The sequence below is a fragment of the Pyxicephalus adspersus genome, chromosome 11 (genome assembly GCF_032062135.1).
Source record: "Pyxicephalus adspersus chromosome 11, UCB_Pads_2.0, whole genome shotgun sequence".
Taxonomy (NCBI): Eukaryota; Metazoa; Chordata; class Amphibia; order Anura; family Pyxicephalidae; genus Pyxicephalus; species Pyxicephalus adspersus.
In genome coordinates, this window is record NC_092868.1 from 60,982,646 (window position 1) to 60,999,211 (window position 16,566).

The following is a 16,566-nucleotide window of genomic DNA, read 5'->3' on the forward strand; positions in this document are numbered from 1 at the left end:
TTGTATTTGGGTCACTGGGGTGCTCTCTGTATTGTATTTGGGTGACTGGGGTGCTCTCTGCATTGTATTTGGGTGACTGGGGTGCTCTCTGCATTGTATTTGGGTGACTGGGGTGGTCTCTGCATTGTATTTGGGTCACTGGGGTGGTCTCTGTGTTGTATTTGGGTCACTGGGGGGCTCTCTGCATTGTATTTGGGTCACTGAGGTGGTCTCTGTGTTGTATTTGGGTCATTGGGTGCTGTTTTTTCACCTTTTTGAAGGTTTCATTGTCTTGATATGGTGTCAGCATTGGTCTTACATGGTTTTTTGCAGGATTTTAGTTTTGTCATCGATCGTTCTGTGTTTTTCAGAATTTTCCCACCTGTCCATCACCTCTGATATATAAGTTTTGGTTGGGGGATTTTTTTGGGGTATTCTGGTATTTATAAATCAATTAAAGGTATTTTGGTAATACAAGTACTATTATTTCCCTCCCCCGGAGCCGTGAACTCTGTGAATGTATATTCACCTTCTTATTACCCATTTTGTGTCCCCCAAAATGTTAAACAAGTTGTTGCCCCAGCGGAGAGCAATTACCCCTTCTGTCCTGGAGTGTTCAGGAGGTTAAATAAGCAGAATAAGTTTTTTTCTGGCATTTTCATCCTCTGGGAGATGATTTCCATTTCTGGATGACTGTGCTTCACCTGCTGTGAAAGGTCCTCCTAGCTGTGCATACTAAATGAGTGCTCCGCCTGGGACCCAGGTGTTGTGTCCCTTCCTGACGTGTCCCTGACATACGTGTTCTGTGTCACGTGATGATTTTATTGTTCTACTTCATTATCTTTTCACCTTTTCCTTTAGTGCAGATCACATGACTGCTATTGGGCCCCACGGTGCAATGATCACTAGCCACGTATAGCCCTTCAGTCTGAGGTATTCCGGTGGCATTTGCCAGGCCAGAGGCCCGAATTCACACAATAAATAAGGAATAAATGTGTGTATTGTTCAGGATGGTGAATGGTCAGATTTCATGAAATATTGTTCACTGAATTCACTAAACTTTTATGTTATTGGGGATAAAACAGGAACATAAATACTGTTTATAAATGCTACATAGATACTGTGTAATATTAATAAGTCAAATGTTTGGTACCAGAAGGGGGCGCCCTGCACATCTTTTTCCCACCAATCATGTGTGAGAACACAATATATTTGAGGGGCAAACAAAGGAAAGAATCCTCTGCCCCAGCCAATGAATCATTAGTAATGGCTCCTCATGATGACGCTGATATTACCCCGTCCTGTGTGATCTGCGATGTGCTGAAGATTGTCATCCATGTCCTGGATTATGACATCCCAAATAACCTTTAGGGTGCAAAGGGGTCCTTGGTCTAAGGGCCCATGAGGTCAGGGGGCCCAATCATAATAGCTTCCTATTTCCCAGCAGCATTTCACATTCCGGGCAGGATAAATGTGACTTTGTGTCATTTTGTTGTTTGAACTCCTAGAAATGGCATTGTTTGATGTTCTAATATTTGTGAGTTTACAGATCAGTCCAGGAGCAGCATGGGGCCCCCAGAGGTTTAGGTGGACTGATCAGGGGCCACTGTGCATTGGATGTAATCTGGGTCCCTCCATAAAACATCATTCACCTCCCTGTTGTGCAGACAGACAAGCGGCTCTGTGCCCGGTTCAGAAAGGGTTAAACACAAAACCGGCAGAAGTGAAATTCTGAGACACTGAAAATGTTATTTTACTCTTCCAATCTTTTTATAGCTCAGAACATCTTCTGCTTCCACTCCTAACCTAGAATTACCCTGACAGCTAGGAGCAGGGGGGGACCGGGGTCTACTAACCCCTTCCGCTCCAGTGCCACAGGGGACCGGAGCCACTTCACCCCTTCTATTGCCACGGGGGACCGGAGCCACTTCACCCCCTCTATTGCCACGGGGGACCGGAGCCACTTCACCCCTCTCCTCTCTTCTTCTCTTCTCTCCTCCTCTCCTCTCTTCTCTTCTCCTCTCTTCTTATTTTTCTCTTCTCTCCGCTCCTCCTATTCTCCTCTCCTCTATTTTGTTATGTTGGTGTTGGGTGTCTTATGTCTTGTATATTGTATGACAATAACACTCCTCTCTTCTTCTCTTCTCTCTTCTCCTTTTCTAGCCCATGGATTCATGAGTGAAGATGAGTACCTGGAAATAATCGGAATCACTCGGGAGCAGTCCGGCCTCTATGAGTGCAGTGCGGCCAATGATGTCTCCTCTCCGGATGTCCGAAGGGTTAAAGTCACAGTGAACTGTGAGTGAAATCCCTGAGTCAGGCGGGGAAGAGCTGTAGTTAAATATTTAGGATGAGCTCATAAAGAGATAAGCTGAGGAGGCGGCCAGCCTTATCTCACCTAACACACCGAGTCGCCACTGAATAATCAATGGAAGGACTGCGGTAATTTCCTATAGCCGCCTATTTATTTGGCTGAAGGTACTTCGTTTTCAGTGTTCAATATTCATGGATTCTAAATTAGGTTAAATGGGGAATGACCCCAATTTTATGTCTTACTGAACTGCTTTGGGGGGGCAATTACCTTTCTGAGGATTCATTGTGCATTTTGTGTGGGGCCCTGTGGCCTCAATGTCTTGTGTGGGGCCCTGTGGCCTCAATGTCTTGTGTGGGGCCCTGTGGCCTCAATGTCTTGCGTGGGGCCCTGGGCTTGTGTTCATAGGGTGGCTTATTGGTGGCCGGGGCTCTGAACAAAGTACTGCAGTGCTGTTAATAGGGGAGAATCCTAAAGATATGCAAACCAATCTGACAATCAATGGACCCCCTGATATACAGAGTAGGGAAGTGTCAGTGGGAATGATTTATTAAAGTTCTCTAAGACTGGGGAGGATACATTATCACGGGTAAACCTGGGAGATCCAGCAAACCTGGAATGGATTCCTTAAAAATCACCTGCTATTAGTTGGTAAATGTTTCTGATCCTAGACTGGATACATTTCAGGTTTGCTGGATAACCCAAGTTCTCCCATGATAGTCGCCTTCTCATGTCTTGGAGAGCTTTACATCAGCAATGTGTAGACGGGTGGTATAGAGGGCTTTACACCCCTGTCCAGCACCAAGGATATTTTACTCCCTACCCCCACTATACATATACCATGTGTATATACACTGGAACATATTTTATTAATATTTGTCCATGTCTGGAAATCATACAGTACAGGGATAGTGAATGGGTGATGGTAGAGGGAATTATTCTGAGTTTGGTAAGGGTTTTCCAGCAATGTGATGCTTTCATGGATCCTCTTGTAGGGCCAATAAGATGAGATTGGTGGGTTAGGTGCCACTCTTTCTTGGTGCACCCATTGGTGGCTGTTGTAGAGAGAAGTACGGGGTGTATGTTATAGCCCTGTCCCATATTATAGCCCTGTGCAATCTCCATGCCACCTGGGAGTGGCGCTATTTCCTGCTATCACGTGTAATATACCAGACATTAGATGCGTTAGAATGCAGCTCAGGGATTTTGCTTCTTTCTGCATGTTAATTGCGTTCAGGCTCCACTAGCTCACATTACCGGCATATTAAGGTATTCCGCGTTCATCTTTGTTGCCCGTGTTTCAGATGTCTTGTTAGTGCGCCTGTACTGCATTTTGACAAGCGGCTCTTCATGTACTGCGAATATTTGCATATTGATTGTATCATCAGCGGGCATTTACCTTGTGCTGCACTCCAGAGACGTGACACCCAAAACATGTGACACACATAAGGCAATTCTGGAGTTGTCACTTTATAGATTATAGTGAATAGAAAAGATAAATGGATGATCAGTGGCTTGTATTTGTAATTACATTGGTTCCATGTACACTGTATTATTAAGACGTTTCCTACATAGCCGAGATAGGCCGTAGCCTAGGGCCGCTGGGCTCCCAGGGCTGCACATATCACTTTTCTGACATTCTCATGTGGAAGACCTGACAGTTGGCCTAGGAAGGCAGATATTTTATATCTGGCCCCAATGCTCACTACTTACTTGCTGTGAGTTTAATGTGCTGTATCTGTATTTTTAGAAGCCACGTTCCTTCTGTGCCAGAAAGCTGAATATAGTTTTTTCTTTGCATAAATACATGAAAATGTGTATCACCAGAACTAGGGAATCCATCTTACTATGCCGCTGTATGTGCTACCCGGAGTTCTCTTCTGTTGTGTCCTTACAGACCCCCCATACATTCTGGATGCTCGGAATATCGGGGTTCCCTTGGGCCATCAAGGTATTTTGCAGTGTGATGCTTTGGCTGTTCCTGCAGCGGACTTCTTCTGGTACAAGGAAGATAAAAGGTAATTTGTCACATTGTATCCCAACAATAAACCCAACTCTAGCAGTCTATTAAACATAGCAAGTGGCAGGGGCACATATGGTAGAGAACCACATACCCATGGGTGAAGGCTACCCACGGTGGTCACATGGATGGGGTAGATATATGGATAAGGGCTACTAAGTCACTTACCCCTAAATGATTGGGGTTGGATGGAGGAATTCAAATACTCATAGACCCTGATACCCATAAGTGATGACTACAGAGACAGGTATTAATGGGCAGGGGGTCTGCGGGGAGCAGAATACCTGGAACAGATGTGGGGAGAGGGAACAACATAACAAAGCCAGGGGCTTCAGAGGAGATCCAAATAACTATAAGGAAAACTGTTATAATTTAAATATGGGTTACAAAGAGCCCGGGTACAGAGTAAAGTTTATTACCCATGGACAGGGTCCGCAGAGAAGAGTCAGTTAGTCACTGGCCCCATGGACTGGTAGTGGTGGTCATTGGAGGGTGCACAGTGTATGAGTGTAATATTCACACATCTGTTCTGAAAAGGTGAAAGGTAACGGATTTCTTCCTGTGGGTCTAAGCACACCATCATATCCGTAGAATCCTTCCAATGATTGTCTCATTTCTGTATGGTTAGCATATGATATGCTTGTATTTGGTCTGACAGGTTGAGTGAGTCACGGAAGGGCATGAAGATGGAGAATCGGGAAACTTATTCACGTGTAACCTTCTTTAACGTGTCTGAGCAGGACTATGGCAACTACACATGTGTAGCCATGAACCGATTGGGTCACAGCAATGCCAGCGTCATCCTGTTTGGTGAGTGTGAGGGCCCTAACTGATCATCCATGATGGCACACTAATTCCCCTCTATCTCCCACTTCCTATGTCCATATAGTCCTCACCATTCCTGTCCACCCAGACATCTCTTCCAGTCATGTCTCAGCCTTTAAATCCCACAAGCAATCCTATAGATGGGGCATTGACCATCTTATATTGTCTTCAGCCATGCTTCATTGTACGCTAATCCCACGCTGACAGCCCCTTCCATCGGCCTGCTCTGTTATTTGGGGGAAATGTGAATAAAAGAACGAGCTTTGTCAGGCAGAGCTGTGGACAATGAAGGCTAATTTATTTCTGGCTGTTGAAGCTTTTACACAGAGCTCAGCTCATGCCGGATTTTCCACAATCCCCAGAGCTTCTCCAACCTACAGCAAAAAGAGACAATTTTATACTTTGACTTGCAGGTTTATGTTTCTTGTTTGTTCTGTTCAATCCCTGAAGACATTTGTAAAAACTTGTTCTATTCACATCATCAGTCCATCTATAGCCTCCAATCACTTGCTGTTCCTTCACCGCTGGCTGTGTGATCCGCGTTTATTATGATTGGTAATCAGCATTAGTGAGGGGAGAGCGGCTCTGTGACTCCACGCTGCACGCCGTGCTTTCATTGGGTATATATGCAATATATATAAATTGTTTTTTGTGCTTTTTAAAATGTAAGTGTTCAAATGTTAACCCTTTCCCATTCTTCTGTCTGTGGTAACACAAAGAATATAAGTTCCATATCTAAATTGTGGAATCCTGGTCATGTGATCAGTCTGATTCCTATTGTATCCCCCATGACCTCCATCCCGGATTGCCGGTGGGAATGAGGAACACAAAGCTTTCCTACTGGCAGGATCACCACGCATTTACTACCTAGCAGCAAAAGAACAGCACATAGTTTTATTAGAAGCTGGTAATGCAAATAATGATTTGGGGTTTACTGACTCTTTAATGATTGGGATTTGAGCTGAGGTTCAGTGGATGTTCTTTTATTTGACATAACTTTTTAAATGCTGCCATTACCATTCCTGTGTATCAATATTTTTAGGGTTTGTTCATATATATAACAGCCCCCCTCAGCTTTTACAGTGCTGATAAATAAAGTCATATAAGACCTATTTATGTGTCCTGGTTATGTCTTCACATCTCAGTGTCTCTTGTGGTGTCCCCATTTGTTATATCACTTTATAAAAGTTGCATGGAGGTCTTTAGATCCTGGTGTTCCCAACATTTTCCATGAATATGGTCCTTAGTGGTGTCCTGAGCCGGAGGAAGCTGGGAAAACACTTTCTTGGTCAATGCAGGAGCCATAGGTGGTGGTGGTGGTCTTCTTTATCATCCGATACATCCTCATATCACAGATTATATTCAGACACTTTATATCTGACTGCAGCTATGCCATGAAGTCACTTGCTACAAACTTTTTTATTTGCAATGTTCTCTCCTTAAATCTTTTATTTTTATTTCTAAGTTTTATTATATTTTTAAGTCACTTTGCTTTGATTTAGTTTTGAATTCTGTTGTGTAAAGTCGACCCTTTTATTTTCCCCACCCTGTATTTCCTGCCACTTGTAGAGATATTACAGCCTACCAGCTCACCCTTACTGCAAGGTCAGTACAACAGCCATCTGATATCCCCACCATTTGTGTCATCTGTGCTGCAGCCACCCACCTGCTTTGCTCTAACCTGTGTGTATGAAGAGTTTTTACCGGAAGGTTAATCTTATGTGTTGGAGATTAGTAACCTATTGAAACCCATTGTTGTCTGTATGGCCGGCCTCACAAAGCCCCCAACCTGATTGTATGGTGACCCTTTGTATAATTGTAGTTATGTAGCCAGTCAGTCCGTATTATGTGCGGTGTCTTGTCATTATTCTCTGATACTGCTAAAAAAAACATCTTCCTACTCATATATTCTGTAGTACTTTTATGCCTTTTATCACTTTTCCATCCATGTTCTAAGTTTTTTCTGGCTATCTTTTCTCACTTTTATGTTGTATTACTGTAGAAACCTCACATTTTGTATTTATTGGTACTGGCTGGAGAATATCAGTGCTAGATACAAGTGCTTATATAAAGGATGAAGACCGGTCTAGACCTTTAATATAGGGGTTGTGTACAGAATAACCTGGATCCTCCTTATCATAGCATTCATGTACTCATAGTCCCATGATTCATGTAGATAATTATTGGGAATGTAGCTAGAACTATACCCAGAGTAGCCACTCGGATGCCAGCCGTTTATTTTTGTCATTGTTCCAGCGTAGATCAGGGTTGTAGAATTCTGCCCCCAAGAACCTCTTTCCAGAATGAATAACAGAAATCTTATTTTAGCCAAATCTTTAAGTCTTTGTGCACCCTCAGGGAGCTCCATACACCTGGAACATGGAGGTGGCTTTACCTGCGTATGGCATTATTGGATGGGACTCTCCTAAGATTCTTTATTTAGACTGACAGCTCCCCAGACATTTCATAGTGGATGGAGGGACCGAGGTTCTCCTGTACGGTACAATAAATACAAATAGTAATAGTAATGGACAAGAGGCGTATGAAATATGATCGATAAGTGTTGCCTTATCACTGAGAAACAATAGACAGACCCTGGTCTCCGATATACCAAGTCGCCATATTGCACCACACCAACCTATATGAATCATTTTTAGGTCTTTAATAGTGAATTTTTGTGATTGGGGCTCACATGTGTCTGCTCATCAACTTCATCAAGGAAGGCTTTGATTAAATATTTATATACCAATTAGAGAGACAATTACATTGCTTTCCGGTAACAGCTTTTGTCAAACTCACCATCTCCTGGTATTGGGAAGGGGGTCTGCAGTGCAGGCATATATGAGCTATTTTCATGTAGAATGGTGATGATAAACCTTTTAGAGATATTATGGAGGAGTCCATATCAAAGACAAAGGACCAAGTAATGATTTTGTGTTGGGGGAGTGGCTAGCAGCTCTTCAGCATGGACTATGCTCTTCAGGGGAGGGGTCAGTGTTGATGAAGCTTTAGTGTCACTCTCTTCCCTAATCAAGAACTGTTTTTAATTTTTAGAAGAGACCACAGCTGCCTTGACCCCCTTTAAAGGTTAGTATTGCTGAACACTCAGCTTCTCCCTTTTCTTTCAGGCTTCCTGCATAGCTTTTCTTTCACCTCCTGCACAGTATGACCTGCTTCAGCTGCCCCATAACTATACTACCCCCCCCCCCATGTGGTGCTTCTGGCTTTTAACAGTGGTGGTATTAAATACAAAAAGCTGCTGCCTAACTCTATTTTATCATGCAATACATTCACCTCTTTGTAGCAGAGAATGTTCTTTAGAAAGCCCACTTATCTATATCTGGTAATATTACCAGGTCTGTTTCCAAACGATGCACTTAGGGCTACAGATTTGGCATATCTGGTTCATGATATGTCAGTTTGGTGCATGTGCCAATCTCTTGCATGATCTTTGTTGGCTGATTGTAGGAGAATGCATGGTGTATGAAATCTTCAAAGCTCAGTGTGTGTGGGATATATTTATATCTTTATATAGATATATACAATCACACACATATGTACACATAGATCTCTCCCCTCTCTTCATTCCATGCTCTCCCTCCCTCTATCCACTCTATGCTTTTCACACATTGGCGTGCTGCGGTCTCCGACACTTTATACCGTCTGTCACTTGTCTCAGGAAGACGTTCCAAGCACGCCCGGCCAAAATAATGTGTAAGCCTGGCGGGAGTCTTCACCTGAGATATTAATATACCTTCTATATTCTATTATTATACTTCTATATTCTATTATTATATATAACTCAGCATACAGATATTTTCTGTGTATTACATTATCCATATACCATATACACTAAAACCTCATATATATCCCCTGTATAATGCATATCACCATAGCAAAATAGGGGTGAAATGTTTGGCTATATATTGTGTCATTTATATATCTCATTTCTTCTGACCTTCTGACCCCTGTACATTATATAATCTCTCCCAACCTTCTGACCCCAATCCATTGTATCTCTCCGAACCTTCTGACCCCTGTACATTATATCATCTCTCCCAACCTTCTGACCCCCATACATTGTATCTCTCCCAACTTTCTGACCCCCGTACATTATATAATCTCTCCCAACCTTCTGACCCCCGTACATTATATAATCTCTCCGAACCTTCTGACCCCTGTACATTATTTAATCTCTCCCAATCTTCTGACCCCAATACATTGTATCTCCCCGAACCTTCTGACCCCCGTCCATTATATCATCTCTCCCAACCTTCTGACCCCCCCCCCATACATTGTATCTCTCCGAACCTTCTGACCCCTGTACATTATATAATCTCTCCCAACCTTCTGACCCCCATACATTGTATCTCTCCCAACTTTCTGATCCCTGTACATTATATAATTTCTCCCAATCTTCTGACCCCCATACATTATATCATCTCTCCCAACCTTCTGACCCCCGTACATTATACAATCTCTCCCCACCTTCTGACCCCCATACATTGTATCTCTCCCAACTTTCTGATCCCTGTACATTATACAATCTCTCCCAACCTTCTGATCCCCGTACATTATAGCATGTCTCCCAACCTTCTGTGGACCCCCCCCCCCCCCCCATAGATTATATTATTTCTCCCAGCCTTCTGACCCCTGTACATTTTACATTTGTACACAGTCTTCAGACCTTTCTGCGCTTTACTGCCCTGTATATGACATAATTATGCCCAGGATTGTGATTATCTATACATGAAATGATCTCGCCCAACCATCTGACACCCCATTTATAATAGGAATGTGCCCAGCCCTCAAACCTTTCTTCCCTGTAGATTAGTTCATCACACCTGGCCTTCTACCCCCATATACACTAAGTTATTGCATTTCTGTCCCCCACCTTCCCCTGTAAATTATATGATTGTTCCTTTTAATCCCCCTACATTACATTTGGGCACCTATCCTTCTGACTCTCTGTATATTAAATTAGGCTGCCCAGCCTTCTACCACCCCCTTCTTGTACATTATGTTAAGGCAACTAATTTACTGCCCCCTCCCCCGTACATCATATTAGGGCACCTAGCCTTCTGCTCTCCCCTCCCCCCCAGTATATTATATTAGGGCACCTAGCCTTCTGCTCCCCCCCCCAGTATACCCCCCCCAGTATATTATATTAAGGGACTCAGCCTTCTGCTTCCCCCCCCAGTATATTATATTAAGGCACTCAGCCTTCTGACCCCCCACCCGGTACATTATATTAGGGCACCCAGCCCCCATACAATATACTGTATTATGCCACTTGGCCTGCATGGTATCTGCAGACACAACACTTCACCAAATGATGAATTCCATGTCTGGATTTTCCTAGGGCAATGACAGGCTGGAGTTGGATCAGTTGGTGTTTATATTGTCAGAATCCTCTTATCCGGGATTGTCACATAGAATGAAGAATATTTCCGTCATACACAGAGGGAGATTGGTGAACCATGTTGGCCGATCTCTGGGCATCCAAACATTCTCTCTAGTTGTCACTTCTGCGTCGTTTCAGAGGCTGCAAATTATCTGGATTGGTATTTCAGAAAACTCCATATGTGTAATTTATTGTCCTTTCCTTCCGGTTAGTGGGATTTCATGGTTATCCTCTGGCTTCAGTACTTGTAATTATCTGTATATTTGTTTGATGTCAGAGGATTAGAAGCTGGAGGATTCCCGCAAGGGATTTATTGCTGATTATGATTAGTTCTGGTCACCTGGTTGGACCTGTCTGTGCTCATATTTTGTCATGCCATTCAAGCGGCATTCAGCATTGGTATCTCTTCCTTTTACAGCATTTACAATTGGTTGAATCACCAGTCACTATGAGGAATGCAAAAATGTGCTTCAGCCAATCAGCAATGGAGGCACTCCTATGTAATCTGATTGGCTAATACCAGCACATCCCTTGTTCCTATTCTTTGAATGAACCAATAAGATTAATCTGTGATAACAAAGTTTCGGGGTCAGACAACCCCACCAGGCGCCATATTGGAAGTGATGTAACAATGAATTTATCTTTATTCCCGTGAGATTCAGGCGGTACATTCTCTAAAGTGGAGATAGGAAATGTGAAAGGTGGAAAGAAAAGCCACATTGATTTTCTTTGCTAGTTTATGGTGTAGTAGATATTTTCTTTATGTTCAGTTCATGATGCAGGAAATGTGTAAAACAATTGTTTTATTGTGTTTTATAGTGACACCATTTATTTATTGGACTCTATAACATTATTTCCAGTCCTTTCCATTTCCTGCAATTCTTCATTAGAAAATGGTGCTCCAATGATGAGCCAAAACTAAGTTCAGAATGTAGGAGAAAAAGAAAAATCGAGCATCAAAGAAACGATATCAGACCAATCTGGCCAATGTGCCAACACATTTCAGGGACTGTGAAGAACCCCCATCATCAGACCGACAATTAAACATAACTTGTAGGGTAGGGGTGTCAAACTCAAATACACAGTGGGCCAAAATGAAAAATTTGGACAAAGACATGAGCCAACCGTGAAAAATAAAATCTCTACAATTGAGGAAGGTCACTAATGAGAATAAACAGAGGAGAGGGCTTTTGTGGGTCCTGATTGACATGCCTGCACAGCATTCTGGGTATTAGCGTGCATGGACTGTGTGCCCACGAGCCAACTCTAGTAGACATTTGGTGTTTTATTGTGGGCCAAATATAACTGCAATGGGGGCCAGATTTGGCCCGCAGGCCTGAGTTTGACACCCCCGTTGTACAGTGTCATCGAGTCTCTCCCCATTGTCCCCATTCATCACTATAATTAATTCTTTATATCAGATTGTCTTCCTTTTCTCTGACATTTTGTACTCATTTTATGAAAGTCCTCTCGGGGTTCTGTCTATTATCCATTTCTTGGTGCTGCAACGTATCCAATGCTACCGGGCATCCCAAATGGTCTGCTTATTGGGGGACATCCATATGTTTGTGGGGGCAGAAAACTGCAAATTCTGAGTATTACACAAAAAACACAGAATTTCTTGTACAAAGCTTGCACTGCGTAGTAATAGAATCAGATACGTAGAGACCTTCCAGGTCCATGAAGCACAATACACTGACAGATCTGAGAATCCGGCTGCCTTCCTTCCGTCTGCTGGATACTTTGTGATATTGATGTGTCTGTGTCCTCATCTAACAAGGCTGTTGATTGGTCAGATTTCTCCATGATGAGGACTATCTCACTGTTCTGGTCCTGAATGTTATTAGAGTTTCTTATGTGATGATGCCGTACAGTGTTTGTTGTATCAGTTTGGTTTTTGTATGATGATGTTGTGCATTCCACCTGTCAGTCATACGGATCCCATGGAGTCTCCACTCCATTTCTCTGCTTCATCTCCGTCATGTAACCCCACCAGTCAGTCCCTTGTCATCTTCTTGTCTCTTATTTATTTGTGTCACCTTTGTATACCTGCTGAGCCTCAACCTGCTCACCCCAGCCAATGGTTGGGGTTTTGTCCACTTTGGTGTTCCCATGAATTTCTTCACAGATTCTGGATGTCAGAAATATGTAGGACAGCAGAGCAGTGATATTCATAAAGAAGGCTTGTCAATGGTTCAGAGCGGCAATGTTAGTGCTGAATGATCCTGAGTTTGGTCAGGCAGAGGACAAATTATTTCTGTAGAAGTTCTGTAGATGCCCAGAGTCATTGCCTGGAACCAATAAACTTTTTCTGACATTTCTGGCTTATGTGACCCTCCTGTTAGGACTGTTGGTTTCCACTTTTACAAATAAATGCCGTTGTTTCTCTCCAAATATGTTCCTGATACTTTTATTCCATTTAGCACTTCATCTGTCAAAGGGCAGTTGAGTGGAATTCCATGTAATCACTCCATCTTCTCCCTTATTAAAGGGTTTCTCATGCCACATGCTGCTTTAACTGCCTTTGTTTTCCCTGTACCTCCCGATGACTCCGTAAGCCATCTGTTGGTGTCTAAAGTTTTTCTCTCTCTTTCTCTGTCCAGGCCCAGGAGCCGTCCATGATGGAAACAGCGGCTCACCTCAGTGTCTTCTCTGCGCACCTCTCCTACTGCTCCTCTTCCTGCTTCCTATGTCTCTCCTCCTTCCATCTGCCCAGTTCTGACACATGCAATCACCGACACCCATCCTCCCAAGAGGGAAACAACAATTCTAAAGTAAAACAAATGTAATTAAAAGAATTTACAAAATCTGATGTCGAAAAATTTATGGAGTATTAAAAATAAGCAAAAAACTCAACAAAAAACACAATTGTTAAATAATAAGGATCATGAAAAGGAAAAACACCACATGCTGCACCTTCTATGTGAAGGGACTCTTTGCAGAAAACGGCCAGGTAAATGGAGGGCGGAGCCAAGGACTGAGCTGCGCCGGTTGACTTGCCAAAAGCCGACGCTCATAATACAAAACATGTGACTTTGTTCTGTTCATCGCAAATCATCATGAGGAAATCGCACAATCTGATCGAGACATGGACAGCGTCAATTCATCTCATCACCTCCGCTTTATTACCCTTGGACTGCTGGGTGACCTTCATTTCCGACACCCTTACTGCAACCATGACACCTGCAGACAATAGCTCAAGTCAAATTATTTGCTGGGAATCCAGCAGAGCAATACTTACCCTTTGCAGTGCTGGGGGGAGACATAGCAACAAGATATATTTCTCTCTGGTGTGACTGCGACTATTCCGAGCTGTCACCTGCAGGTCTTTTTTCGGGGCTGAGGGTTCCGTTTCCTTTGCTGGACTGTGTTGATTATTAGCGTGGAATGTGTGCTGTCATGTGCTAGGATGCTGCTTAGGAAGTTTGGTGTCTGATGGGGGGGGGTCCTTCATGTGCTGGAAGGGAAATAGGAGATTTGTATGTTTTTGGGGTTTCTTAGTTACTCCTAGGAACATCTTTGGCAAAGAATAGAACATCTGTCATTGCTGGGTGAGTCTTTATTCTCTCGCTCTTCAGGCAGACTAGAATCAACTGATTATGGCGACAATGCTGGTGGGATTACTGCTTGAAACAATGGGAGTAATGGGCTGACTGCATTCCACAAGTGAATGTAAATTAGGATTCTGAAAAGATGTGTGGAGAATAAATGAATCCCGAGCCAATGCTTGGAGTGAGAAGCAGCATCCAGACATCAGTAATATGAAATGTTTCCCCATGCTTGGGATCAGTGTTTGACACGTATGTGACCTTGCAGTGACTGCCATCTCCAGAAATAAGCACACGCAGTCAGTTGTTTACACCAGCACAGTTCACCCATGTATGACATTTGCCATAACGAGCAGAAGAGCTTTAGGAGGAGTTTCTGCATATTAGTTGTGGAAGTAGAGATGCTTCCTGGATGAGGATCTGGTGTAGACAGTCTGGCATGTTAAACATTTGTGTTCATACATGGGGTATATGTATCAGTGCTGTACAAATATTCTGCACACAATATCATTTATGTCTGAGTGTTTTAAGATGAATGTCATGTGCAAAGCTCCATGTGTAAGTTTTCATTTCAAACAACAATGCTGTGTAAAGTCTTAATGTTCTCTTCTGAGCAGAGTCATATTGGCATGATTAAACGGTTGTTGTATTTTACCAGAGGTGTCCCTGAGGATATGACCACAGTGCAAATATTCTGTTCCCGACAATCAGTACAAATGTCCACACTCTTTGTATTTCAGCAACAAGAATTCACAATTGTTTAAATGCACACTGAGAACACGGAACAAAATGTTTGTTTATTTCAGCGTCATGTATTCAATATTCCAGCTACTCCCCGGTGCTGTACAGTCATTGATACATATACCAACATACATGGAAAGACACCATTTTACAAGGTTCTTCACATGGTACATCGAGACACCAGTAGGAGCACCAGTTTCTCCTTTCTTCGGGGTGAGAAAAGTGTCAGAAGAAAGAATAATTCTTATTGCCCATCTCATCCGATCTGGTTTGTGTGTTTGCTGCGGTACTACAAGTGGCCCTCAGCAGTAAGATTACTTCTGTCTTCAGACACTTTAACCGTGACCTGGGGTTATAAAATGACCCAAATTCCCCTTCATTCAGATGGCCATGAACAGATTGCGGGATCTGCCACCAGTCACATGGACAGCATGGTGTCATCTTTTGGTTTGGGTGGGGGTGGGGGTGTCATCCGCTGTGTACTTGGTGTATGAAGTATTCCCTGATTGTGGAGCACTTGAGTAGGAATGAGTATGATGTGTAAGTAATATGCACAGAGTAATTATTAATTACTTATAACCCTTAAACATTAGGTCGTAGCTGTACTTCTCTTACTGAAATAAAGACCAATAGGCCATTTCCACCTTTAATCTTCAAGAACCCTGCCAGCGCTCATATGGGTCACAGTGCCTGCTGTAGAAATTATTGTACATGTGTGTAAATTATATGTTGATGAAATATTTTGTTTAACCCCCGGAGAGTATTGTAAGGAGCAGCAGGTGGACTGAATTTGGGACATTTGCCTCCAGCCTTGCTTGGTCAGCATACAGTTGGGGTTAGGTGTGGTGGGCTGGCACAGGTAGACATCATTACCCTACAGGTATTAGAAGTTTTTGTCACTGGGAAGGGTGAGTAATGGCTATGATGGACCACCAGGTCCCTTCCCCAAACCAACACTTAATCTATGAATGAATTTTGTATCTGTATTAATAAATCTGGAGTGGAAGAATATGCATTGTGCTTTGTGTTTTATATATCCTGAGTGTAAAGTTCCATTCTAGCTAAAGAGGAAACATATCATTCTCATACATGGAAAACCACACGGGAATGTCCCACCAATCTGCCTGTAAGTTCCCATATTGTTTTTTATTATTTGGTGATACGCGTTGTGTTTTTTTCACGTATTGATCCAGTGGGCATTCTATGAAGAACTTTTCTAGTAACATCATTGTGGTAAATGGTGGGACTGCTATCACTACAGATATATAAGAAGGCTTAGATAATGTCATTGATCCGCATTCCCCAGCTTAGTTCAGCATTTATGCTGCCCCCGAACTATTATGGCGCAGTTCTGTACATCCTTATCGCCAATGGGTGACATCAGGGACATTTTATTACCTTCAAGTGGGTTGTGCAACATTTTGATGCAAATCATGCAATTTGAAAGAACCAAGTAAGTTAGCACTGCATAGGTACTGATCAGGCAGTGAAAACCCTCATAAGCATTTTCTAGCAATGTAGATATAGAAGATTTATTATCTTTAAGCACTTACATTGCATCCTGAGATTTAGAACATTTGTTCTGAGAAGTAAATGCAGTTGGAATTTCTGGTTTCTGCAATTTGTTATCACTACAGACAATCAAAAATTTCTTGTTCTGGGTGGAGAATTTCCAGTTATTTTTATAGTTTGTTATGAAACCTTTGTCTATGTGTGGATTCTTGTCCCACTTCAGCCT

General features: G+C 42.7%; 1 protein-coding gene across 7 annotated transcripts in view; it reads left to right on the top strand.

Moving 5' to 3' along the window:
- Window positions 1-15,837, top strand: part of LOC140341477 (neurotrimin-like) — a 261,202-nt gene extending 245,365 nt beyond the window's left edge. For 5 of the 7 annotated variants that reach the window (XM_072427279.1, XM_072427285.1, XM_072427282.1 and 2 more), the window contains 6 exons: window positions 2,143-2,277; window positions 4,188-4,308; window positions 4,969-5,120; window positions 6,705-6,740; window positions 8,190-8,222; window positions 13,143-15,837. In XM_072427279.1, coding sequence (XP_072283380.1) covers window positions 2,143-2,277; window positions 4,188-4,308; window positions 4,969-5,120; window positions 6,705-6,740; window positions 8,190-8,222; window positions 13,143-13,261 — 596 coding nt within the window. In that variant the 3' untranslated portion in view covers window positions 13,262-15,837. The remainder of the gene's footprint in view (window positions 1-2,142; window positions 2,278-4,187; window positions 4,309-4,968; window positions 5,121-6,704; window positions 6,741-8,189; window positions 8,223-13,142) is intronic. The other 2 variants (XM_072427281.1, XM_072427283.1) reach the window with 2 other exon arrangements.
- The last annotated feature ends 729 nt before the right edge of the window (window positions 15,838-16,566 follow it).